General features: G+C 45.4%; 1 protein-coding gene and 1 non-coding gene across 3 annotated transcripts; both read left to right on the top strand.

Moving 5' to 3' along the window:
* The first annotated feature begins 478 nt into the window (after positions 1–478).
* Positions 479–24,492, top strand: Cacng7 (calcium voltage-gated channel auxiliary subunit gamma 7). 2 transcript variants are annotated; one of them, XM_020174256.2, is made up of 6 exons: positions 479–559; positions 3,210–3,434; positions 4,098–4,184; positions 4,564–4,704; positions 22,612–22,757; positions 23,111–24,492. In XM_020174256.2, the coding sequence occupies exons 2-6, from the start codon at positions 3,239–3,241 to the stop codon at positions 23,366–23,368; spliced, it is 828 nt and encodes a 275-aa protein (XP_020029845.1). In that variant the 5' UTR covers positions 479–559; positions 3,210–3,238; the 3' UTR covers positions 23,369–24,492. The 2 variants fall into 2 exon arrangements, with proteins under 2 accessions (XP_020029845.1, XP_073914268.1); XM_074058167.1 differs by lacking the exons at positions 3,210–3,434; positions 4,098–4,184 and having other exon boundaries at positions 482–559.
* On the top strand, positions 7,167–7,292 carry LOC141418373 (small nucleolar RNA SNORA51). Its single transcript, XR_012443024.1, has one exon. It is a non-coding gene; the product is annotated as a small nucleolar RNA SNORA51 (small nucleolar RNA).
* Positions 24,493–24,757: the final 265 nt, after the last annotated feature.

Raw genomic sequence — 24,757 nt, forward strand, 5'->3', positions numbered from 1 at the left:
TCTGTCTCTGTCTCTCCTTTTCTGTCTGTCTCTGCCTCTTTCAGTCTCAGGACCCGTGAGTCTCTGAAGCTCTCAGCCTCAAGGTCTCTGCTTTCTCACTATCTCTCTCTCTCTCTCTCTCTCTCTCTCTCTCTCTCTCTCTCTCTCTCTCTCTCTCCCCTCCCTCCCACCCTCTGTCTCGCTTTGTGCCTCTGCCCCTCTCGGGCTCTCTGCCTCGGTTTCTATTCTCTCTTCTTCTCTGCCTCCCCCATCCTCCAGGCCCATCTCGTTCCCTCCCTGCATCCTTTTCCCATCTCTCCCCGCCCCTCCCCTCCTCCGCAGTAGCCAATGAGCGGCCGCCGGTCCCTGCTCCTGGCTCCGTTCGCCGAGTGAGGCCGCGGGAGCGGGGGGTGGGGGGTGGGAACCCGGGAGGGGGCCGGGACGCCGGGCTCCGGGGCAGGGGCGGGGGGCGCGGGCACCGGCGACCCCGGTGGTGGTGGCGGCGGCCGGGGGAAGCCGCGGGGCCGGTCATGCGGTTGCGGAGCCCGCGGCCCGGAGCGTCCGCCCAGCCCTGAGAGAGGTGAGCGCGAGGGGAGGGTCCTGAAGGCTTTTGGGGTGGGGGGGGCGCCGCTAGAGGGGTCTTTGAGCCGGGACTGGGACTAAAAGGCTTGAATGGCTCCAGGACTGGGATCCTAGTGGTCAGGACGACCGAATTCGGGAGTTTGGGCGGGGGTGATGGAGGGATATTTGGGCCTGGCGAATCCCGGAGGACGCGGGGTCTGAGGGTCCCGGAGTGGGGAAACTATACTTCTAGTGTCTGAGTCTCAGAGATGTTGCCACTGGGGAGGGTCTATACAGGATTATTGGGGAGGGCGGTACCAGGGTAGAGGGCCCAGGCCCGTAAGGGAGGAACCCAAGAAAGGGGGAGTTATGGACTCCCAGGAGATTGAAAGGCGATGGAGTTTGAACTTGGGTTTTAAGACAAGGGACCCCGGAGACCCAAATGCCTGGATCCCGGAGAGGCTGGGATAAAGGCTGAGAAAGAGGCTCCAGGCCTGGGGGGATGGTCCCAAAGGAGGAAGGGCTTCAGAAAAAGGAGCTGTGAGTGGGTCAGGTAGAGAGAAGAGGAACTGGACCGCGGCCTGAATGGGGAAGTGAGAAGATGTGAAGTGACAAAGTCCAGCCTGGGAGTCCGAGGGGCAGACGGGGAAAGCTGAGGCCAGGTACCTGGACTGACAGTCAGGCCAACAGGGTTGACGATGCCTGTGGTGCTGGGAGGACTGGAAGGAGAGCAAGGCAGCTGGCGGTCAAGTCCCGGAGCCACGCGGGGTGGGGGAGGGAGGGGGTTGGGGAATGAGAAGAAAAGCTGGCCAGTGCTTTGCCAGATCTGGGATCCCTGAGTCCACCAGGAGGCTGGGGATGGAGGTGGGGGGCTCTGGAGGCTGGGAGTGCGAGGGTTAGGGATAGCTCAGACTCCTGGGTCCTTATTGGGGTGAAGCAGACTTTCAAACCCACAAGAATTCTGGTTGAGGAAGGTGGAGTCTCATGTCTTGATTGCATTGTTGGAGGAATGTCTAGGGAGGGTCTCAAACTTCATGGCTAAAAAGATAATGGGTATCATTGGTGTTCAGGAATATTGAGATCTCTCGCTGACATAAGCTGGGGATTCCAATATGACTACCTTACATCATGGCATTATGTGGCTTACAAGAATTTATTGTTAGGAAATGAGGGGATTGCTTGTCCCTAATTTATTGTTAGGAAATGAGTATTATATGTAAAGAACTTGGAGTCCTTCAGTTCTGCTTGAGGAGCCCCCATCTGGAATCTCTGAGCTCCTAATTTGAATTTGGGAAGCTACAGCTATGAACTGGGGATTTCTTATTTGTAGGGTCCAGTGTTGGGATCCAGGTTCCATATTGGATTTTGAACAGGATCTGTGGATGGGAGTCCTAGCATGGGAAATCAGGGTCTAGTGTCTCTAGACCATATGGTAGGGGATGGGGATACTGGAATTCTTGATTGGAATTTCAGAGTTCAGAGTACTGATTCTTAATTTGTAGGATGAGGGTACCTTATTTTACTGGAATACTCTGGTTGGGATGCTGGGTCAAAGAATTTAGCTCATGGTTTGATATTCTGTGGTTGCTGATCAATATCATTGTGGCTCCAGGTTTCTGAGTCTCAATAGCTTGTGAACAAGTTCCACCATTCCAGGGTCAGGAGCCTGTCTGGATCTGGGAGGGTGAAATTAGGGTAGGGGAACCTTGGCTCTGAATTGCAGGCTGTAATTGGGGTACCAAATTGAAATCGGCACAGGATCAGAGTTAGATGGGTCTAACTTCTTGGTAATAGAATTGGGTGTTAAGGTCAAGATAAAAGTCCAAGAGTTTAAACTCAGGTGGGAGCTTCTGCTTGAAGTCTTAGGTAGGCATGAGAACAGGGTATAGAGTTAGGGATCCTGGATTGGTGACCCACTTTGGGGATTTCTATAGCATTTTAGAGATAGGGTCTAAAGGACAGGTATCAGTGTATTAGATCAGGAATTAAGTTGAGTGTCTTGGGTTAGAGTTTATGAACAGGTTAAGTGGTATAGCATCTAGTGTCTAAGCCTAATACCCTAGCTCCTGGCTCAGAGTTGGGGTGATGGGTCCTGGTTGGAGTCTAGTGTTCACAACTAGGGGCTTGAACCAGGGCACAGAGTCAGGACTGGGGTGCCAGTTACTAAAATTGAAGCTATTGATTAGTGTAATAATTTCTGAATCAATGGGTCAGGCTCAAGGTTAGGGATTCTGGTATGGTCTGATTTCTAAGGTTAGGACAGGAGATTGGGTCTGACAATTCTGGTTCTGGGGCTGACATTCTGGAATTAGAGTTTCTGGTGAGAATAATATTTGGGAGCCAGGTTCAGACATGGCTGGAATCAAGATTCAGTCTCTGGGTCTGGTCTGAAGGTTATGGCTGGAAATCTTATCCTGGGGTTGGTGATCCAGATCCAGATAGAGCACAGTTGGCAAGTCTGGGAAGTCCAGTCTTAGGTTCAGGGTCAACTCTTGGTGTCTGGCCAGAGTCCAGGGCTATGGTCCTAGTTCAGAACATAACAGTCAGATTTGAGAGTTCAGTTTTGGAGTTTGTGTCTCTGGCCAGGGTGCAATGTCCCAAAGAGCTAAATGGGTTTGGGGATTCTGATTGGTCTTCAAGCTTTCCACCGGCAACTTCCCATCCCGCAGGCCCCGCAGGGCGCCCCCCGCCGCTGAGCATGAGTCACTGCAGCAGTCGCGCCCTGACCCTGCTTAGCAGCGTGTTTGGTGCCTGCGGCCTGCTCCTCGTGGGCATCGCGGTCAGCACGGACTACTGGCTGTACATGGAGGAGGGGATCGTGTTGCCGCAGAATCAGACCACCGAGGTCAAGATGGCGCTGCACGCTGGCCTCTGGCGAGTCTGCTTCTTTGCAGGTGCAGCATCTCCTACCTTGCCTGGGACCCGAGTTCTTAACATAGTTCCAATCTCCTGGGCTCCAAAAATCCAGGAACTGATCCTGTTTCTCTCCTGGAAGTTAAATTTTGACATGGAGACTTTATCCTAGCCCTTTATTCCCTAAATCTAGCAACCCCACCCCATGATCAAAGTCCAGGTTCTAATCCTTCTCCCCCAACCCTGAGACCTCCCTTAGGGTCAGCAGTTTAGATCCAGAACTTGTCTCCTGGACAGGACAGGAGCATGGGCAAGATAAAAGAACTCATGCCTCCCAGAAGGCCACCAAGTGCTTTCCACTTAAGAATCCTGGCCCTCTGGACCTTATCCGTTTTAGGGACCAAGGAGCCCTGATCTATAGCCCTTTCTTTACTTAGGACACGGGGATGCATTCTTGCCTTCCTCCATCCTGGGATCTCCTAGATCCCAATTTGGGGCAACTCACCAGAGCTTCCAAACCTCCCACCCTTCCCCTCCACCCTGCCCTCCCTCAAGAGCAGAGCACACCATAATCTTTGGGCGAAGATTCTGTTTCTCCATCTTCGATCTTCCCTGTCCATCCAGTCCATGATGACCTCGCTGGAGCTTAACAGCCTCTCCTCCAGCCCAGCTTTTTTTTTTTTTTTTGTCTTCCCCCACACCAGGTCGGGAGAAGGGTCGCTGTGTGGCCTCAGAATACTTCCTTGAGCCAGAGATCAACTTGGTGACGGAAAACACGGAGAATATTCTGAGTGAGGGGAAGCGAGGGAGGAGCCCAGGAATCAAGGGGGTCATGGGAGAAAGGACAGGACTAGGGAAGGGGTAGGGTCCAAGTGAAGGATGGAGATTTGAAAGAAGGCAGAATAGTGGGTAAGAAGAAGGGACTAGGTTGTTATGGTGGGGCCTGACTAGGAGGAGTCCACATGAAAGGAGTAGAATCAAGCCAGGGAGTGTGATGGGGTGAGGGTGGAATAAGCAGTGGAAGTATCAGAGAAAGGGGAGGACCCTGGGAAAGGGGAGGAACCAAAGGGACCAACGGTGGAAGGGAGACATGGAGGTCAAGGGAATGGGGAGATGGCCCACTAGAGATTTCCTCCTCACCCCTTCTTCTCCCCCTTGTGCCTCCCTCAGAGACAGTGCGCACGGCCACTCCCTTCCCCATGGTCAGTCTGTTCCTCGTGTTCACGGCCTTCGTCATAAGCAACATCGGCCACATCCGCCCACAGAGGACCATTCTGGCCTTTGTTTCTGGCATCTTCTTCATCTTATCAGGTAAGATCAAGGAAAGGGCTTGGGGGGCTGGAGGAACCATGGTCACTTTTCTACTTAGAGAAGTATTTCCATGCTGTGTGAACTGGAAGGAACTGCAGAACCTCTCTGAGCCTATCTCTGAGCTCATCAGAGTAGCATTGTTTGGAGGGTCAAATCCTCATGAATGCTTACTGGGTGCTAATTAGGTGCCAAGCCCTGTTCTGAACAACTCTATGAGGCGAATGCTATTAATAGCCCCATTTCACTGATATGGAAGCAAAGGCTTAGAGAGATGAGGTCATTTGCTCAGGGCTGCACCACTAGTGAGAAGCAGAGCTTGAAATCAAAGTCACACAATTAGCCTCCAGAGGCTGTATTTTTAACCACCGCTGATAGTTTAGCAATTAACAGTTTACAAGGCTGTTTATTTTCTGTGGGACATTTTATTTTAATTTTTCTCAACAAACACGAAAGTCAAAAAGTGTTTTGTAGTGAACACTCATGTCCCCACTGCTTAGAATCAGCTGCTAACAAATGACTAGATTTGCACTATCTTGTAACTGTCTCTCAATTTGTATTTCTTTCTTTGGTGGTTCTGTAGTTTAAACTCAGGGTCTTGCACTTGCCAGGCAGGTGCTATACCACCTGAACCTGCCCACCCCAATGCCCGGTCCCCCAGACCTCTATTGCTTTCAGATTGGGTCTTGAATTTATACCGAGGCCAGCCTGGATCCTGATCTGCCTGTTTATGCTTCTCTCCTAGCTGGGATGACAGGCATGTATTACCATGCCCAGTTTTTTTATTGGTTGAGATGGAGTCTTGCTAACTTTTCACCTGGGCTGGACTTAAACCTCAGTTTTCACCTTGTGAATCACCTTGACAGCCTCAATCTGTATTTCTAACCACCCATCCATCTCTCTTATTTTTTGGATGCATTTCAAAGGAAGTTTCAGGTGTCAGTTCACATCACCCTAAATACTTTACCCTGCATGTTGTTAGCTAGAGTTCAGTACTTGCTTACAGTTCTTTCCTCTTTTTTTTTTTTATGGTATAAGGCTCTTTGGCATATGTAATCTCACACTTGTCGCAGAACATCTCTACCTCAGAGTTATTATTAGCACTCACCTGATAAAGTGAAGTTAATGAGATCAAGAATTATGCAGTGCTGCCCAAGACACCAGCAAGAACTGGTGTGAGATGAGTGTCTAGAGTTCTAAGTAGAATTCTTTCCAGTGGAGTACAAATAACCTCAGGTCAGCTCAGCCACACTTCAGCCCATCAACTAACTGCAATGCATTCTGAGTTGGTTCTCCAATTCGAATTGACTCACCATAATTTAATGAAACTCAGATCTGGTCCTTGCAATTGCACTGGTATTTTATAAACCAACCCCACTCCATGTCTCACCTCTGCTCTGTCTCCTAGAGCCCATACATGGTCTCTTCTTTTCAGTTGACTGTGCCAAGGTTTGCAGAAGGATCTCTTACAGTTCCCTCCTCCCTGTGGCTCACCCAGTTCTCTGCAGGTCAAACCTCCCCCAAGCTTTCAGCCTAACCTGAAGAGACCTTTTCCTGGGAAGCCAGGGTGCAAGCCCCGTGCAGACTTGAATCACGGCATGTGGAGCCAGACACTGAGCTAAAATAAGACATGTAGGATATCACAATCTGAGAGTATCAGAGCAGTAAGTTCTCATCAGTTTTTCAGATGGAAAAATAGTGGCCTACAGAGAGAGAAAGTGGGCCGAGAGTAGGTAGCATGGGGATTTTTGTTCAACCTACCCAAAACATTGTAAGGAAAGTCCTATTGTTCAAAGTTCACAGAAATGGGAACGGCTGGACAGGAGACTTAGCTAGTCAATGACAGAATAGGAATTAAAATCAAGGGTATTCCTTTTTTTTTTTTTTGAGGTACTAGCATTTGAACACAAGGCCTCATGCTTGCTAGGTAGGTGCTATATATCAGTTCTCCATCCCTGAATCAGGGGTGTTCTGATTCCAAAACATGTACTCAAAACACTTCATCAGAATTGGGTACAGTGCTGCACAATTGTAATCTCAGCTACTCCAGAGGTGGAGGCAGGAGGGTCTCAAGTTTGAGGCTAGTGTGGGGAAAGTTATGAACACTTTATATCAAAAAGACAAAACAAAACAAAATAGAACTGAGTGTCAGTGGCTCACACCAATAAGCCTAGCTACTTGAGAGCCTGAGAACAGGAGGACCAAAATTTGAGGCCAGTCCAAACACATAGTTCTCGAGACCCCATTTTCAAAATAACCAGAACAAAATAGACTGAAGGTGTGGTTCAAGCAGTAGAGAGCCTGCTTTGTAAGCATGAATCTCTGAGTTCAAGCCTCAGTTCCACTCCATCCACACACACACAAAATGAGGCTAGAAGTAAGGCTCAAGCAGTAGAGCACCTAACTACCATACTTGAAGCCCTGAGTTCAAATCTCAGTACTACAAAAAATAAATTAAAAAAAAAATAAAGAAACCACAGTCTGTGTTCTTACACTGACTGTATAGACAAAGAGGAGGAAAAGTAAACCTACCACTTTTACACCTCAGCCCAGAACCTGTGCTTGGTCTGTATTGGAATGGGAAAGCATGGGGGAGGAATTTTTTTTTTTTTTAGAAAAGACTGGGGGCATAGTTCAAATGATATAGCACTTGCCTAGCAAGCATGAGGCCTTGGATACAGTCCCCAGTACTGCAATTATAAAAAATAAAAACAACACTGCAGTAGGAACTCAAAGTCCAAGATCATGTTGAGGATCAACATGGCTGTGGGATCAGACTTCTGACCTAAGAATAGAGTGAGTTGGGAGAGATTGAATTCCACAGTCCTTTCCTTGAGTTCATTGCATAGACTCTGACCTATGCACTCTACCCCAAAGTATCCACTCATGTGCCTTCAAGCTTGTGGGGTACCGTGGCCAAAGGCATGTGCTGTGAACCCAGGAAGATGTGGTTTCAAAGCCCACCACTACCACCTACCACCTCCTTCCGAAGTAAGCTAAAGCCTCCCTTTGTGGAATCATTGCCAATAGCAGTGTAACTTTCCTATGTGTATTAGTCAGTGCTTTTGTCGTTGTGACAAATACTTGAGAGAACAACTGAGAAGGAGGAAAGATTTATTTTGGATCGTGATTTCTGAGAGTGCAATTCATTTCTGTGGCCCTGTGAAGAGGCAGAGAGCATCATGGTGACAATTGTGCAAAGCAAAATTGCTCATCTCACAGTGGTCAAGAAGCAGAGAGGGTGAAACAAGAAGGGGACCAAGGACCTGCCCCCAGTGACCTACTTTTTCCTGCACCTCCCAAAATACAGCCACCAGCTTAGGATCAAGCTTTCAACACACGAGTCTGTGGGGGACAATTCATATTCAAACCATGACCCGTGTCATGAAATGTTCTTTTTTCCCTTATCAGTAAAAAAAAATAAAAATAAAAACCATGCTTAGCTTGCAAGCCATACAAAAACAGGCAATAGGTCAAACTGTATTTACCCAACCTCTTATCACAGTTTAGATTTTTTGTTTTTTTGGTTTTTTTTGGTGGTACTGGGGTTTGAACTCCAGTCTTTCATTTTGATCATGCACACAAAGTGCCTGGACTGCAGCAATAAATGCTCAGCCTGTAGTGGAAATGAATGAATGAATGAATGAATGAATGAATAAATGGAGTGGTAGGAGTAGCAGTACTGCCAGTTTTATGGAGTGAGTACTGTGGGTCCAGGCAGTTCTAAGTGCTTTGTATAAATTACATTTTTCTAGTGTTCCTGACCCACTAGTACCATTAATATCTTCATTTTACCATTGAGGAAACAGAAGCACTCAGAGGTTAAATTGTCAGCAGTGCAAGCAGAATTCCAACCCAGGTCCTTTCAACACAGCTATTATAGTGTGGTACTAAAATTAAAAATCCTGAGTATCAACTGGCCATAGTGGGACACACCTGTAATCCCTGCACTTGGGGGGCAGGAGGATCATGAATTTGAGGCCAGACTGGACTACATAGCGAGACCCTATCTACAGGAAAAAATTAAATGATAAAAACACAAAGGTCTGGGGATGTAGCTCGGTGGTAGGACACTCGCTCAGCATGTATAAGTACCTGGCTTCAATCCCCAGTGCTGAAAAAGAAACCCTAAAAATTTGGCTGCAGTTGTAGCTCAAGTGGTAGAGCACCTGCTTTGTAAGCATGAGGCCCTGAGTTCAAACCCCATATATAAATCCTAAAGATGAAAGGAGGAGAGGATAGAACAAACATAATACCAATACCTTTGGTCTTGGAACAGAATGACCTGGTCCAATTGCTTCATGTTCCTGACGAGGACACTAGGGCTCAAAGAAGTAGACAGGAGTTGCCTGAGGTTTGGTCATAGATGGAGTTAGAATTCAGTTCTGGAGAAGGTGGTGGGAGCATTGGATCAGGGGAAGGGTAGGTTCCCCCCTGGGTGTTACACATCCTTCAAGGACCTCTTGGTGATGGGCTGGAGGGGAAGGGACTAGAAATGGATAACTAGTGTGTGTGTGTGCATGTAGGCTTTTGCAGTGGTGTAGGCAACAGAAGGTAAATGGGTCTGGACGTAGGAGCAAAAAGGCAAAAAAGCATTGGACAGTTGTGAGAGAGAAGGATATTGACAGAAGAATCAATAGACCTAGATGACTGACTCGATATATTTGATGAGGGAAGTGGGGAGGAAGCCAGAGTGGCATTGATTTTTCTTTTTGCAGGGCATGCCTCATATTCACCCAATCCTTTAAACACGATTATTCACGTGCTTATTCATTCAATCAGTAGACATCCTGTGTACCAGACCCTGTGCTTGGCACTGGAGAAGCAACTGAGACCTATGTGGAAGCCCCTTTATAGCCAATCACAGGACAGCCTCAACAACATGCCACCAAATACCGTTTGGTGGATTCCCAGTGCATTCAGAAGACATCCAGGATGTTCATTCTGGCCTACAAGGTCTTCCATGATTTGGCTGCTGCTCAGGACTCTGACTTCATCTCCTGACCCACTAACAGTCTCTGCATTGCTTACGGCTCCAACCACCCTGGCCTCATTCTACTGCTTGCATGCAGATTTCACCTTGGATCCTTGACTCTCATTATTCTTCCCTGCTGCTGAGGTCTCTTCCTTGATCCTGAAAGGACCCTTCAGAGTTTTCTCCTCTGATAACAATTCCTAATGTTGTCCCACTTCCACACTATACTATCTAGTAATGCTCTATTTTACATATGCTTTTTATCATTCTTGTTATTGTTGTCTTATTTGTTTTCTGTCTTTTTCTACCAGAATGTGAACTTTAAAAGTCAGGGACCTTTTCAAATGTGCTTATTTGTGTGTGCAGAGCCCAGATGAGTTGCTGGTGTGAGCTACACTGAACTGACTATAGAATGAATGAGTGTGAAATGGATGAGTGACAGCTCAGGGTTGCTGAGAAACCAGAATGTGTTGACCTGACCAACAGCAGGGTGGTGTGGGGAGTGACTTGCGCTTCCTAAAGGAGGCACATCTAAGTTGATGGGGAGGAGTTTTTCAAGTGAAGAAAGGAGAAGTGCCTTCTGTGGAAATGAAATCCACAGCATGTGTTGAGGTTCCCAAGACCCAGGTTGACTCCAGTGTTGCTGTCCACGGTCCTGAAGCGATTGTTCTCAGACAAGGTTGGGCCTGTTTAGCTGTCCATGGTGCTGAAGTTGTATTTTGTTTTCATTTGTTGGTGGTACTAGGGTTTGAGCTCAGGACCTTGTGCTTGCTAGGCAGGTTCTCTATCATGCCCCCAGTGCCCCCTCTTTAAATTTAATTTTTATTAATTTATTTTTTATTAGTGTAAGCCAATTGTACAAAGGGGTCTCATTGTTTTATTTGCAACATACATGTAATGAACGTTGGTCAAATTCACCCCATCTATATTACTCTTTCTTACTTTCTTTTCTCCTCCCCTTCCTTTTTAGCAGTTTTTGGTGGATTTCATTATGCTACTTTATTTATATATATATAAAATGCACTTCTATAATATTCACCCCACTCACCCTCTCCTTTTCCTCTCTCCCTACTTGCTGCCCTCTACATCAGACAGTCCCCCTTTTTACAATCATGTTATATTATTATTAGTAGTAGTAGTATTATTTAGGTCTAGATTCCACATATTGATGAAAACATGCAATGTTTGTTCTTTTGAGCTTGGCTTGTCTCATTTAACATTATCATCTCCAGTTCCAACCATTTTTCTGCAACTGACATAATATCATTCTTCTTTATGGCTGAACAGTACTCCATTGTATATTTGATAATACATTTCCTTTATCCAGTCATCAGTTGTTGGGCACCTAGGCTGGTTTAATAATTTTGGCTATTGTAAGTAGTGCTGCATAAACATGGGTATGTAAGTATCTCTCTTCTTTGTTGACTTACATTCCTTCAGATAAATGCCCAAGAGTGGTAGAGTGGGATCATTTGAGGAACCTCCATACTAATTTCCACAGTGGCTGCACTAATTACATTTCTACCAACAGTGTATAAACTGAAGCCATATTGTTTTAAAACCAGGTTGATTCTATTCCATTTAGGATGTGGGAGACTCTGACTTGCTGTGTTCTAAGAATTATGGAGCATATGTACTTGAGGAAGCTGGAAGAGAGTAAGAGTTGGATTGCAGAGATGGGAAAGGGGAAGAGAGGGAGAGAAAGGAGAAAGAAAGGCTGTCTTTGGAGAATCAGTGCCTCTGTGAAATGGCCAGGAAGGAAAAAAAGAGTGGTTTAATAAAAAGAAAAAGAAGTAAATTCCTCCCTTATTAGAAATATTTGTTTCTTTCTCATCAAATCCTGCTCCTGACTCTGTCTATGGAGAATGTTTATTATTTAGAACTGTAAAATAAAACATGGGCTGAAGTAGTTGGCAGAAACCAGACCATGACAGCCTGGAGTTCAGGCTGGGATATGGGAGCCTTCTCACTTGGAAAGCAGGGAGTCAAGCAGAACATAGAGGGACAGGGTCTCCTCTGGGTTTTAGAAGTAGCCAATATCTGAAGAAGAAAGATAAGAAAATAGAGCTTGAATGGGGGCAAGGAACTTGGAGGTGCAAAAAGGCTTTTTTTGTTGTTTTATTGGCAGAACTGGGGCTTGAACTCAAGGTCTTATGCTTGCTAGGCAGGAACTCTACCACTTGAGAACCTTTGCCAGCCCTGTTTTGTGTTGTTGTTTTTTCCCCGAGATAGGACTTAATGAATTATTTGCTGGGGCTGACTGAACTGCTATCCTCTTGATCTCTGCCTCCTGAGCAGTTAGGATTACAGGTGTGAGTCATCAGTGCCTCGTGCAAAAAGGGGTTTTAATTGATGAGGGATTCAGAAAGGAAGGTGGACATGATTTGGTGAGTGACCATCTCTGGTGACCCCCTTGACTTAGGCACCTGGTTTCTGCTTCCTTGGTAATTCCTCTCCTGTAAACCAGCTCATCTTTTTTAAAAATTAAAAACAATTTGTGGTTCTGGGACTTGAACTCACTACACCTTGAGCCACTCCACCAGCCCTTTTTTTGTGATGGGTTCTTTCGAGATAGGGTCTCACAAACTATTTGCCCAGGCTGGCTTCAAACCATGATCCTCTGATTCCTACCACCTGAGTAGACAAGATTACAGGTGTGAGCCACTGGCATCCAGCTACTCATCTTTTAAGACCTTTCTTATATGCCTTTCTACCATGCTGCACTACTTGGGTGCTGTGTACCTGAGTGTCAAAGTTGTGGAATACTAGAATTTGGCAGTATTATGAAGTCCAGAGTGAGAAAAGGTTAATTCTGTGCAGGAATGGAGGAATGGTGAGATCTGGAGTGGATTAGAAAGACTAGAGTAGCTAGTGTGCTTTTCCAGAAGTTCAACTGCATGGCAAGTACACTCATCTATTCAAGTAGGATCTAGTAAGTGCTCGATATTGTGTTAGAGGCTAAGACTGCAACCTAGAAGAAGGTGGGCTTCTTCCTAGCCTTGTAGAGTTCCTAGTTTCCTGGTGAAGTGGGGAAGATATGCAATAAAAGAAGCAAAAGATAGAGAATATAATGTTAGGTGGTAAGTGCCCCAAGAAAAGTGTAGCAGGTTAAGGAAGAGGAGGGTCATTATTTTATGCTACCCATCTGGATCATCCCAACATTTAAACATTTTGCCTCTCATTATCTCTCTCTCTCTCTCTCTCTCTCTCTCTCTCTCTCTCTCTCTCTCACACACACACACACACACACACACACACACACACTTGCACATCTGTGCTGTGGCTCATTCTCATTTGCCTTTCCTCTTCCTCCTCCTCTTCCTGTCTTTTTGTGTACACCATACACACTTTTTTGGCTTTGCCATTTGAAAATGAATTGTAGGTATCATGGTAGTTCATCTCTAAAAAATGTCCTCACCATTATCACATCTAGAAACTTGACAATAATTCCATGATATAATTTAATTCATTTTCAAACTGCCCTAGTTGTTCCATGATATTTGTGTGCGTGTGAGTGAATATGTGTGTGGTACTTAGGATTGAACCCAGGGCCTCACGCATGCAAAGCAAAGTGCTCTACCACTTGAACTATGTCCCCAACCTTCCAAAAGTATCTTTATTTAGGGTTATGGGTATAGCTTGGTGGTAGAGAACTTGCCTAGCATGTGTGAGACCCTAGGTTTGATCCCCAGTACTACAAAAATGAGAGAGAGAGAGAATACTACAAAAATGAGAGAGAGAGAGAGAGAGAGAGAGAGACCTTCTTTTTTGGGTTTCCCCTTAGAGCCAACATTCAATGTGGGCTCATGCATGGCATTTGTTATTGCATCTCTTTTAGTCTAAACTAGTTCTGCCACAATTTCTTTTTACAACATCGACTTTTAAAATATATTTCATTCTGGAAATATAGAAAGAATAGTGTAAGGAAATCCTATGCACCCTTCACTTGGTTCCAACAATCACCAACATATGGTGGATCTTATTTTAGTCATACACTGCCATGTCCCCTTTCTGTACTTCATTGCCTTATTTTAAAGCCAGCCTCAGACATCAACTCATTTTGTCCACAAGTATTTTAGTATATCTCTGAGTTAGAAGTACTCTATTATTTACTATAGCCACCATGTCATGATCAAGCTCAAACAAAAAAGAAGAATTTCTTAATATCATCTCACTATCTAGTTAGTGTTCAATCCTTCCCAACGGTCACATAGATACCTTTTTACTGTTAGTTTGTTGCAAAGCAGGATGCAAATTTCACATGTGGGTCGAGTTGATAGCTCTCTGAAGCCTCTTTTAATCTCAGACAGTCCCTCTCCTCTTTTTTTTTTTCTTGCCATTTAGTTTTTGGATAAACCCAGTTATTAGTGATAGGATTCCCTTATTCTGGAGTTTTTGTATCATGTTCCCTTGTTGTGGTTTAATACATTCATCCATCCCTTTGTTTTCTTATGAATTAAGATATACAAGAAGCTTGGATGGATGATTGTTTGTTTGGCAAGAGCACTTCATAGATAGGTGGTGCTGTTTACATTCTACTGCATTACACCAAGAAACTTAGCATGTATGGTTATCTCTCTGAGCTATTGGGATCTATTGCTGGCTCTGTTTCCCACTTGGTCTATGCATTGTCACTTGAAGACCACAAGGCAGAGGTCCTGTAGAACATACCATGTTCTGATTCATCTGTTTCCTCATTTAATTCATTCCTCTTTCCTTGAGTTTTCTGTAACCAAGACTAGAGGCCTGAGGACACTACATGGTTGGCAAGAAAAGTCAGAGATAGTACTGTGACCTTGGTATCCCATCACTTCGGGTAGTGAATAATGTCATGTTTCACCATCAGTTCTATGAAGTTTGATCCCTTGGGAAAGGGGATACTCACTGAGCTCCCATTCATAAGGTGGATTGTTTTTGTTTTTGTTTCTTTTTAATTTCACAATGAGTAAGTAATTTGCAAGGCAATACTTTGGCACCTTGGGGAAAGATCCTGTTTGGGATTATTCAATTTTATTTTCAACTTCTTATTTTAGAAAAAATATAAGCCTACGGAAAAGTTGCAAAACTAATACAATGAATTCCCACATATCATTCACCTAGACTAGTTTTCTTTCTTTCTTTTTAAATTCTGTGTGTGTGTGTGTGTGTGTGTGTGTGTGTGTGTGTGTGTGTTATAGGGTCTGAACTCAAGGTCTTCTTCTTGCTCTAACACTTGAGCCAGACTCACAGCCTCTTTCCGTTTTTTTAAAAATTAGCATATATTAACTGTACAAAGGGGTTTAATTGTGGTGTTTCCATAATGCATGTAATGCGTTTGATCATATTCATTCCCTCTATTACTCTTTCACATCCCCTCTCTTCCCCTTTTTAAACAATTTCATTGTTTTTCTATTTTCATACATGTGCATGAAGTGGTTCCGTAGTATTCACTCCACTTTCTTTTTCCTTTTTTTGACAGTACTGAGTTTGAACTCAGGGCCTCACTCTTGCTTGGTGCCAGCCATTTTTTTGTGTTGGGTATTTTTGAGACACAGTTTTGTGAACTTTTTGCCTGGGACTGCCTTGAGACTTTGATCCTCCTGATCTCTGCCTCCTGAATAGCTAGAATTATGGGAGAGCCACCAGTGCCTGATTTCACCCTAATTTCAATCCCCCTTCTGCTGGTTCCCCTCTTCCTACTTTACACTCATGTCTTTTTTTTTTGGTGGAACTGGGGTTTGAGCTCAAGGCCTCATGCTTGCTAAGCAGATGCTCTTAGAGCTTGAGCCACTTCACCAGCCTCATTCATTTTTTTATAGACCAGTTTTTTTAAACACTTTATGCACATATATACACTTACATGTGTGTACACATGTCATATATGAAATGCATACATTGTACACACATAAATACATGCACATATTATGTAATATATCTAGAAGACATGTGTTTACATATGTATCATTTTTCATATATATGTATGTGTTGCTGGAACCACTTCAATATAATTGTGGACACTTCACACCAAATAGTTCAACAAATGTCTCTTAAGAACTGGGCATTTCCTTATCGAACCATAGTACAATAATAAAAGGCTGGGGACATGGCCTAAGTGGTAGAGTGTTTGCCTAGCAAGCATGAGGCCCTGAGTTCAAAATCCAGACCCTCCGATAAAATAAATAAATAAATAAATAAATACAAAAATAATCCATAGTACAATAATCAAATTCAAGAGGTTTGACATTCATACAATCAATACTGCATCTAAATCGCAGTTCATGCTCAGATTTCACCTGCTATCCCAATATTGTCTTTTGTAGTTATCACTCCCTTAATTCAGGATCCAATCTAGAGTCATGTTCTGCATTTTCTTACTGTATCTCTTTAGTCTCTCTCTCTCTCTCTCTCTCTCTCTCATCTGTCTATCTGCTTAAAAGTTGCAAGCTAAGTACAGAGGATTAAATGTTTTATAGAGAAGAAAAATCCCCACATTGTCCATTGTCATCTTTATCTTCTTCCTCCTCTTCTTTCTTTTTCTTGCTCTTTTCAGCCTTGATGATGCCCTCTTTCACTGCATCTGGCTTCCCTGTAGCTTGGTAGACAGCAATTCCTTTTCATACTTTTCCTTCAGCTCAGCATCCTCTTTCACGAGGTTGCTTATCATCCACAACGGGCTTATTTTTGTCTCTTCCAGTTTCTTTTCAACATCACCAATGGACAGAGTTGGATGTTCTCCTTTAATTTGGGGGATAAAATAAGAAAAAGGCCATACAAGGTCTTTTGGTTGCAGTGGGATTCTTGAACTTTGTGTGTGTGTGTGTGTGTGTGTGTGTGTGTGTGTGTGTGTGTCACTGGTGTTTGAACTCAGGACTCTCAGGATTCACAGTTGCTAGGCAGGTGCTCTTACCTCTTGAGACACACTGCCAGCCCTTTAGTTATATTTTGAATAGGGTCTCACATTTATGCCTGGGTCAGTATGGGCTGACATCTCTTACTTATGCTTCCCCATGTAGCTGGGATGACAGGTACACACCTCCACATGCAGCTTATTGGTTGAGATGGGGAAGTGGGGGGCATCTCATGAATTTTTTTGCCTGGGCTGGAGTTGAGCCACAATCCTCCTGATCTGGCTCCCCAGTACTAGGATTTACAGGTGTAAGCCACCAGATCTGACTGAACTTCAGTTTGGATCTAGGTTTTCATTTCTTTTTTGTAACACGTCTGTCCACCGTTGCTGTGTCTTCAGATTTTCCTTTCTCTTTAGCATCCATGCTCTTCCACCACTCTGAGAGGCTGACTGAAGTATCAGGTTGCACCTGGCAAGTTTGCCCAAAGAACGCATATGAAGACATGTTGCCTTTCTGCTTGTTAGGATCCACTTGACCCGTGTTTGGTTATTCTTTCTCTGTGAGGTCTAGAGTCACCTGGTGCCCCCATTTGCCTCCATGCTGTCTCTGTGGAGCTTGGTGAATTCAATGATTCTCCTCTCATCTTTTCTACAGTTCCCAGAGTTTTTGTTCAATCTTTCATGTTGACTTTTTTTTTTTTTTAAAGAGGCCCATAATGAATGCAAGGGTGGATTCAGGTTACACATTCTCAGCAGGAGGACCACATGAAGGAGGCCGTGGCAGGCTTGGTGTGTCCCATGCGGGCACGTGGAGTCCCTCTGCCTCTATGTCGTTGGTGATCTCAGTCTCCATAACTTGCTTAAGGTGGTACCTGGCAGGTTCCTTCACAGTAAAGGAAGCTCTTTATCTCTTCATAATTAGTTGATATTCTATGGGGAGAGCTGTTTGTCCAGCAACATAGCATCCTCTGCTGACTCTTGCTTGTTCTAACATTGCCAAATGATGTTTTCTATTGTTCTATCTACATGTATAAATAGGTATGCTAGTGAAATGAGCTTACTTTCCCCCTATTTATTAATTTAAAAAATATTATTAATATAGAGCTGGGTGTGGTGATGCATGCCTGTTATCCTAGCACTGAGGAGACTGAGGCAGGAGAATCTAGAGTTTGAAGCCAGCCTGGGCTATATAACAAGAGCTTGTCTCAAAAAAACAAACAGACAGAATTCCTATGGGGGAGAAAATATATATATATATTTAAATAATAGGAGTTTAATTGACAACTGAACACCACAGAATTTTTCACATGTAACCCTATTCTGTATTTGTATCTTCCTTGAAAATGAGAAACTTGGCTTGGGGCATGGCTCAAGAGGTTGAGCCTAGTAAGCACAAGGCCAAACAACAATAACAACAAACCCTCTAGCTCCCCCAAACATGGATACATTTATTCATTTGCTCAACCCTACAATGCATACAAAATAATTTCAGAACTGCTACCCCTAGGCCACACTCAATGAAAACTTATTAAGACTCATTTTATATATATATGTAAAATAAATAAATATAAATATATATTTGAAGGCACTGGAGTTTGAACTCATGGCCTCATGCTTGCTAGGCAAGCACTCTGACCACTTGAGCCACTCTTCCAGTCCTTTTTGTAATGAGTTTTTTTGAGATAGGGGCTCTTAAACTTTTTGTCCAGGGCTGGTTTCAAACTGTGATCTCTGCCTCCTGAGTAGCTAGTATTCCAGGCATGAACCACCAGCACCCAGTTTGTTTTGTTTTTTAAATTAAGAGTCAGGATTTCTTTGTAGGTTTTTAATCTTTAGGAAGAGACAGGAACAAAGTGCTGTATTCAAGTCAGCCACTCCCACCTGTGGTTGTATGATTGACTTGATAGAAAGTTTGAATTCTTTATTTCCATTTATTTTTTATTTTAGTTTTCCCCTCATCTTTTCGATTTTATCTTTTTTTCCTTTCTTGAGGCAGGGGCTCACTGTGTCATAGCCCAGGCTGGCCTTGAACTCGAAATCCTCCTGCCAAAGCCTCCCAAATGCTTGCTTACAGGTGTTCTGCCATGGCTGACTTTGATTTTCTTTTCTTTCTTTCTGTTTTTTTTTTTTTTTTGTGGTACTGGGATTTGAACTCAGGACCTACACCTTGAGCCACTCCACCAGCCCTTTTTTGTGATGGTTTTTTTTTCTTTTTTTTTGGAGATGGGGTCTCGAGAACTATTTGCCCAGGTGGGCTTTGAACCTTGATCTTCCTGATCTCTGCCTCCTGAGCAGCTAGCATTACAGGCGTGAGTCACTGGCACTCAGCTGATTTTATTTTCAAATATAAAACATTATCATAGTTCTAAAGGTCAAAATCATACAATGTGATATAGTCTTCCTTATCTTCTCCTCCTTGTTCTCACCTACCCCGAAGGCAGTCAACCTCATTGGTTTGTCTGTTTTCTTCTTATGACATGACTGTTTTTGAAAAGACAAGCAGGTGTACATTTTTTTTTTTTTGGGTGGGACTAGGTTTGAACTCAGGGCCTCACGCTTGATAGGCAGCTGCTCTACTGCTCTAGTCACACTTCCAGCCTATTTTGCTTTTAGTTTGTTTTTCAGATAGGGTCTCCCACTAATTTTGCAGGGCTGACCTCTTTTCTCCACCTCTGGAGTACAGGGATTACAGGTGCCTGCCACTATGCCCCATCCTATACTGTTATTCACAATTGCTTTTTGTTTTTACTTAGCAGTGAACTCCATATTAGCTCAAGGATGTCTTCCTCGTTCCTATTTTACACTTGTACGTCTCTGTTGCCGACTGTTTGCTTATTCCTTACATCCTCTGCAGGAGGGTATATAGGATCTTTCTTTTTTATTTTGAGATAGGGTCTTGCTACATAGCCTGGGCTGGCCTGGAGCTCACAATCTTCCTGCCTCAGCCTCCTGGGTTCTGCGATTACAGGCATGCACTGCTATGCCTGGCTTTCCAATATTCTTTTTTCTATTTATTCATTTATTCATATGTGAACACTCCGATATTTTTCAATTACACAAAAATGCTGTAGTGAGTTCTTGTGGAGGGATATCAGGGTAAATCCTAGAGGTGGAGTTGCTGGGTTACAGGCTGTGTGATTTGTTAGATGTCACCATAGTCCCCCACACAGGGTTATGCCATATTGCATTCCCACCAGTACTGCAGAAGGGCATCCACTCCCCAGCCTGTCTGCTGTGAAGCTTCTAACCTTGTAGAGTGTTTGTCTGCACTTCTCTTGTTTTGAGTGAGGGAGCTTCTTTTCCTTTGACTTCTTTATCTTTCTTCTCCCTCCCTCCCTTCCTAAAACCCTTTTTTTGGTGGTGGTGGGGTTTGAACTCAGGGTGTTACACTTATAAAGCAGGTGCTCTACCACTTGAGCCACACCTCCAGTCCATTTTGCTCTGGTTGTTTTGAAGATGAGGTCTCATGAACTATTTATTTGCCTGGGCTAGCCTGTAACTGTGATCCTACCAATCTCAGCCTCCCAAGTATGTAGGATTACAGGTGTGAGCCACCAATGCCCAGCAGGCCCACCCTTTTTAAAAACAAAACAAAACAAAACAGGTGACAAATATGAAGGGCTGTAAATGAAATGACAGACACACACACAGGGAAAGTGGGGAAGACCATTCATTCCAGTTAGAGGAAAAGGCAAGAACAAAGGCCCTGAGGCAGAAATGAGCTTTATGTGTTTGTTCAAGGGAGAGCAACAAAGTCAGGTGGTCTAGCAAAGGAAAAAAATTGGAAGTAGTCAGAGATGAGGTTGGTGGGGACCAGGCAGTGCAGGCCTTGGAGTCTAGCAGTTCAGCAAAGTTTTTCAATAAAGAGCCAGATATCTAATATTTTCAGCTTCACTGGCCATCTGGTCTCTGTTGAAAGGTTCAGTTTTGCTGTGGGAGTAGAAAGAAGTCATGGACAATAGGTAAATTAATGGCTGTGGTTTCATGCCATCTGAAATTCATAGACTCTTAATTTTGAGGTGTAATTCTCAGAGCATACAGTTCATATAAGTCCGTGGTTTTTGATAGATTCACAAGATTGTGCAACTAACCCCTAGCTAATTTCACATTTTCTTTAAACCCAAAGCAACCTCACACTTTGATTTTTTTTTTTTTTGGTGGCACTGAGGGCTGAACTCAGAGACTCTTACTTGCTAGGCAGGTACTGTATCACTTGAGCCACTCCCCCCAGCAAAAATTCTGTCTGTCTTTCTCTGTCTCTCTGTCTCCCTCTCTCAGTCTTTTAATACAGAGTCTTGTTATTTAGCCCAGGTGGGCCTTAAATTCACTATGCAGTTCAGGCTGGCCTGGAACTCACGATCCTCTTAACTCAGCCTCATAAGTGCTGGCATTATAAGTGTGTGCTACCATGTCCAGCCTGAATCTCACACTCTAACAACCAAGTCACAGAAGTCACACTCCTCACCTCCCTCCCAGCCTCTGGCAACCACTCAGCTACTTCCTGTCTCAATGCATTTGCTTATTCTGGACATTTTATATGAGTGGAGTCACATAGTATGTGGTCTTCCTCTTTTTTTCTGGTTCATCCCTGTGTAGCACAAATCAGTATTTCATTCCTTTTATTGGCTGAATAATATTCCTTATATGGATATACCACATTTTGTTTCTTTTCATCTGTTGGTGGACATTCAGGTTGTTTGTACTTTTTGGCTATTACAAATCATGCTGCTACAAACATTTGTGTACAAATTTTTGTGTGAACATATGTTCTGCGTTCTCTTAGGTTTATACCTAAGAGTAGAATTTCTGGGTCATATGGTAATTCTATCTTTAACTTTCCCAAGGACTGCCAAGTGAGATTCATATACTTTCTACCTGCTACAAAATATCATTCTTCTTTTGATTTATTTTCCAACAATTTAAGTTTGTGGAAGCCATTCCCAGCTGGTGGACCAGCAATCAAGGTGGGCTGGATTTAGTCCATGAGGCCTACTTTACTTGTGGCTATTCTAGGCAATGAAAAGAATTTGGATTTATTCCAGTGCGACAGGCACACAGATGCTTATTTGTGGGATTCTGGGGCAGAAGGCTGATAAGGATCAATTTAGTGCAGGGGACTTTACAGCCTCCTTAAGTTGTCCTTGGCATGGCTTCATTGCCAAACAGCATTCACCTTGAGGAAGTGATAGTTGCCTTTTGAATGTCTACAAACCAGACTCCCCCCACCACTGCTCCCCACCCCCCATCCATTCCTGTGCCTCTATTTCCTCAAACCTTAGTGGTGATAAAACTGATAAAATAGGTTTACTTCAAAGGTTGGTTGTGAGTTTTGAATGAATTACTATATATACAATACTGAGAACAACACCTGACATAGACCAAGAGCTACAGAAGTAGCTGCTGTCATTATTATTGATGTTGTTACAATTATTATCCATACGCCACAGCTCAGGCCTCCTCCACTTACCAGTAGAATGTCCCAACTCCATTATCTCTCTACCAATCTGTCCTCAACACCAAAGGATTTTCTAAAACTCTAATCTGGCTGTGTCCTTCTGCAAACCTTGCTTGGCTCCCTGGTGTCCTTAACATTAATGCCCAGCTTCTCAGCCTGGCATTCAAGGCTCATTGTGTGGCCTTTCTCTGTCCCCTCCCCAGGCTAATTTCTGTGTGGGCAGCTCAGTGCTCCAAACCTCTGCCCAGGTTGCTCCCTCTGCTGTGATGCTGGATAGTGTGTCATTCTTCCTTGGACCTTGTCCTTTAGGATGTGGACAAAGGAAGCTTTCTTTTATTCCCTTTGCTCCTGTCCTGTGACTTTGTGACTCTTCTGGACCCCATGGAAGAGTCACATCCCTTGTAGCACATAGCACCAAGTATGTGATTGCTGAAGTGTCCATCTCTTCCCAGTTGCACTGTGAGCTCCTGGATAGCTGATTTGGAATGGGGGAGGGGGAGGAGGTACCAATTCTTCTCTGAGCTCCCTGCACCCAACCAACACCCCACAGAGGAGGCATTTCAAAAGACAGAACCAGGGCAGAAGGGATGGCAGTGAGACTGGGCTTGGGGTCCTCCTTCTAATGCTCTAGGGGCATCTCTTTGCTTCCTCTAGGCCTCTCCTTGGTGGTGGGCTTGGTTCTGTACATCTCCAGCATCAATGACGAGGTCATGAACAGGCCCAGCAGCTCTGAGCAGTATTTTCATTATCGCTACGGGTGGTCGTTTGCCTTCGCTGCTTCCTCCTTCCTGCTCAAAGAGGTGATGTTGGTGGAGCCCAGACTCTCTGCTTTAGGGTCTGGGGGTCTGATTCCTGGGTCCAGGAGGAAGGGGTGTAGGTTCTGAATTACGAAGAAGATGGGAATTGAGTGTCTAATCCCTGTGTTCTGGAAAGAAGGGCCCTGGGTTTTCCAACCCTGGAGGAAGCAGGAACCGGGGACAGATCTGGGATGGGGTGGAGGGGGAAATTACTACTTTATCTCTGGGCTACCTGCAGCTGGAAGGGTCTCGGGAGCGAGACCTTGGGCTTGGACCCCTGAGGTCTTCAGGGTGGTGGTGGTGGGGCTCTTGGTTGGAGGGGGCGCCTCTGGGACTCTGACGGTGCCTTGCCGCAGGGAGCCGGGGTGATGTCGGTGTACCTGTTCACCAAACGCTACGCAGAGGAGGAGATGTACCGTCCGCATCCGGCTTTCTACCGCCCGCGTCTCAGCGACTGCTCCGACTACTCCGGCCAGTTTCTGCAGCCCGAGGCGTGGCGCCGCGGCCGCAGCCCGTCGGACATCTCCAGTGACGTCTCCATCCAGATGACGCAGAACTACCCTCCAGCCATCAAGTACCCCGACCACCTGCACATCTCCACCTCGCCCTGCTGAGACCCGGCGCTGGGAGCCCCCTTCCCGCTCCTGCTCCCTCTCCTGGGTCTCCCTGCAAGTTAGCTCGGCTCCCCTCGGGACTTCTCGCTCACACCCGAAGAGGGAGCACCACCTTCAGGCCCCGCCCCATTACCCTCCCTCATTTAAATGTCCCAATCCTCTTTCCAAACCCCTCCTCTTCATTGGTCCCTTCCACATCCAAATGACTCCTCCCCTTCGTTTGCCCGCCCCTTCCCTTAGAACACGCCCCTTTCCTCTGGCCCCGCCCCTCCCAGGCAATTAACTCCTTCCCAGTTCCACCTGCTCAGCAGTTCGCGGTGGCCTGCGCCCGGCTCCCTGAGCCCCTACATAACCTCACGTCTCACTGCAGGGGCGCTAGGCTGGAGAGTGGGTTTGGCAGCCGCCAGGAAGCCGATCACCTTCTCCCCTCTTCCGTACTCCCCTTTCCTGCCTTGCCGGGGTCTTGGGGGATTTTGGGGGGCCTGATGTTCCGCCCACAGCTCCCGCTCAGGAGAAGTACTGGAGGCATGGCTGAGGTTAACTTGGGCTTTCCCTCCCCTTTCTCTGCTCCCCTAGGTGACCCCATTCTTTCTCACTGGGTGGGCTCTTTTCTGCCTCCGGAAGGTAACCCGACTTCTAGGTGACTGTATCCAAAGGATCTTGCTTTCTCAGCTCTTCTTGGCTTCTTTTTCTTCCTCTTCTTCCTCCTCTAACTCTCCTTTCCTTCCTCCAACTGCTCATCCAAAGCCCCTAGGTGCACCCAGCCCTCACACCAAACAAGGATGGGGACCCTAAGTTGGAGGGAGTTTACCACGCCATCTCCACACCTGTGCCCGCCTCTCCCCCCTCGAGGCCCCGTCGGGGGAGGGAGGGGCAGTAGCGGGGGTCGACACCCCCTCCAAACCTCTGTCTTCCATTTTCTGGCACTCCTCCTCATTGATGTCCCTCTACCTATCTATCTCAGATCCCCCCAACTCTGGCTTCTTTCAAGGGCCGGTCCACCCCCTTGGACAGATTGCTGGGGGAGGTCACCAGAAAATCGCCCATCCCCCCTTATTAGGGGAGGAGAGGCGAGGTAGCACAGTGTTGTACACGGAACCAGAATGGCCCCCGGGGTGGGGGGAGGGGGGCAGGGGAGGGATGGGGGAAGGGGCTTTTAGTTTGCATCTTAGGGGGGAGGGGGGAGGGGGGAACGCAGCAGTTAACCTGTCTTTACGCAGCGATTTTTAATGAGTTTGGGGGAGGGGGCACTGGGTGTGGGGAAAAGGGCGGGGTGGGGGGCCTGGCTCTGTTATTTACCGTGTATCATATGTAAATACCGACAGAAACTTCAATAAACTTTATTTCAAACACGTCTCTGCCTGCCCAGAGGGAAGGGATTGGATACAG

The sequence above is a fragment of the Castor canadensis genome, chromosome 16 (assembly GCF_047511655.1).
Source record: "Castor canadensis chromosome 16, mCasCan1.hap1v2, whole genome shotgun sequence".
In the NCBI taxonomy this organism is placed as follows: domain Eukaryota; kingdom Metazoa; phylum Chordata; class Mammalia; order Rodentia; family Castoridae; genus Castor; species Castor canadensis.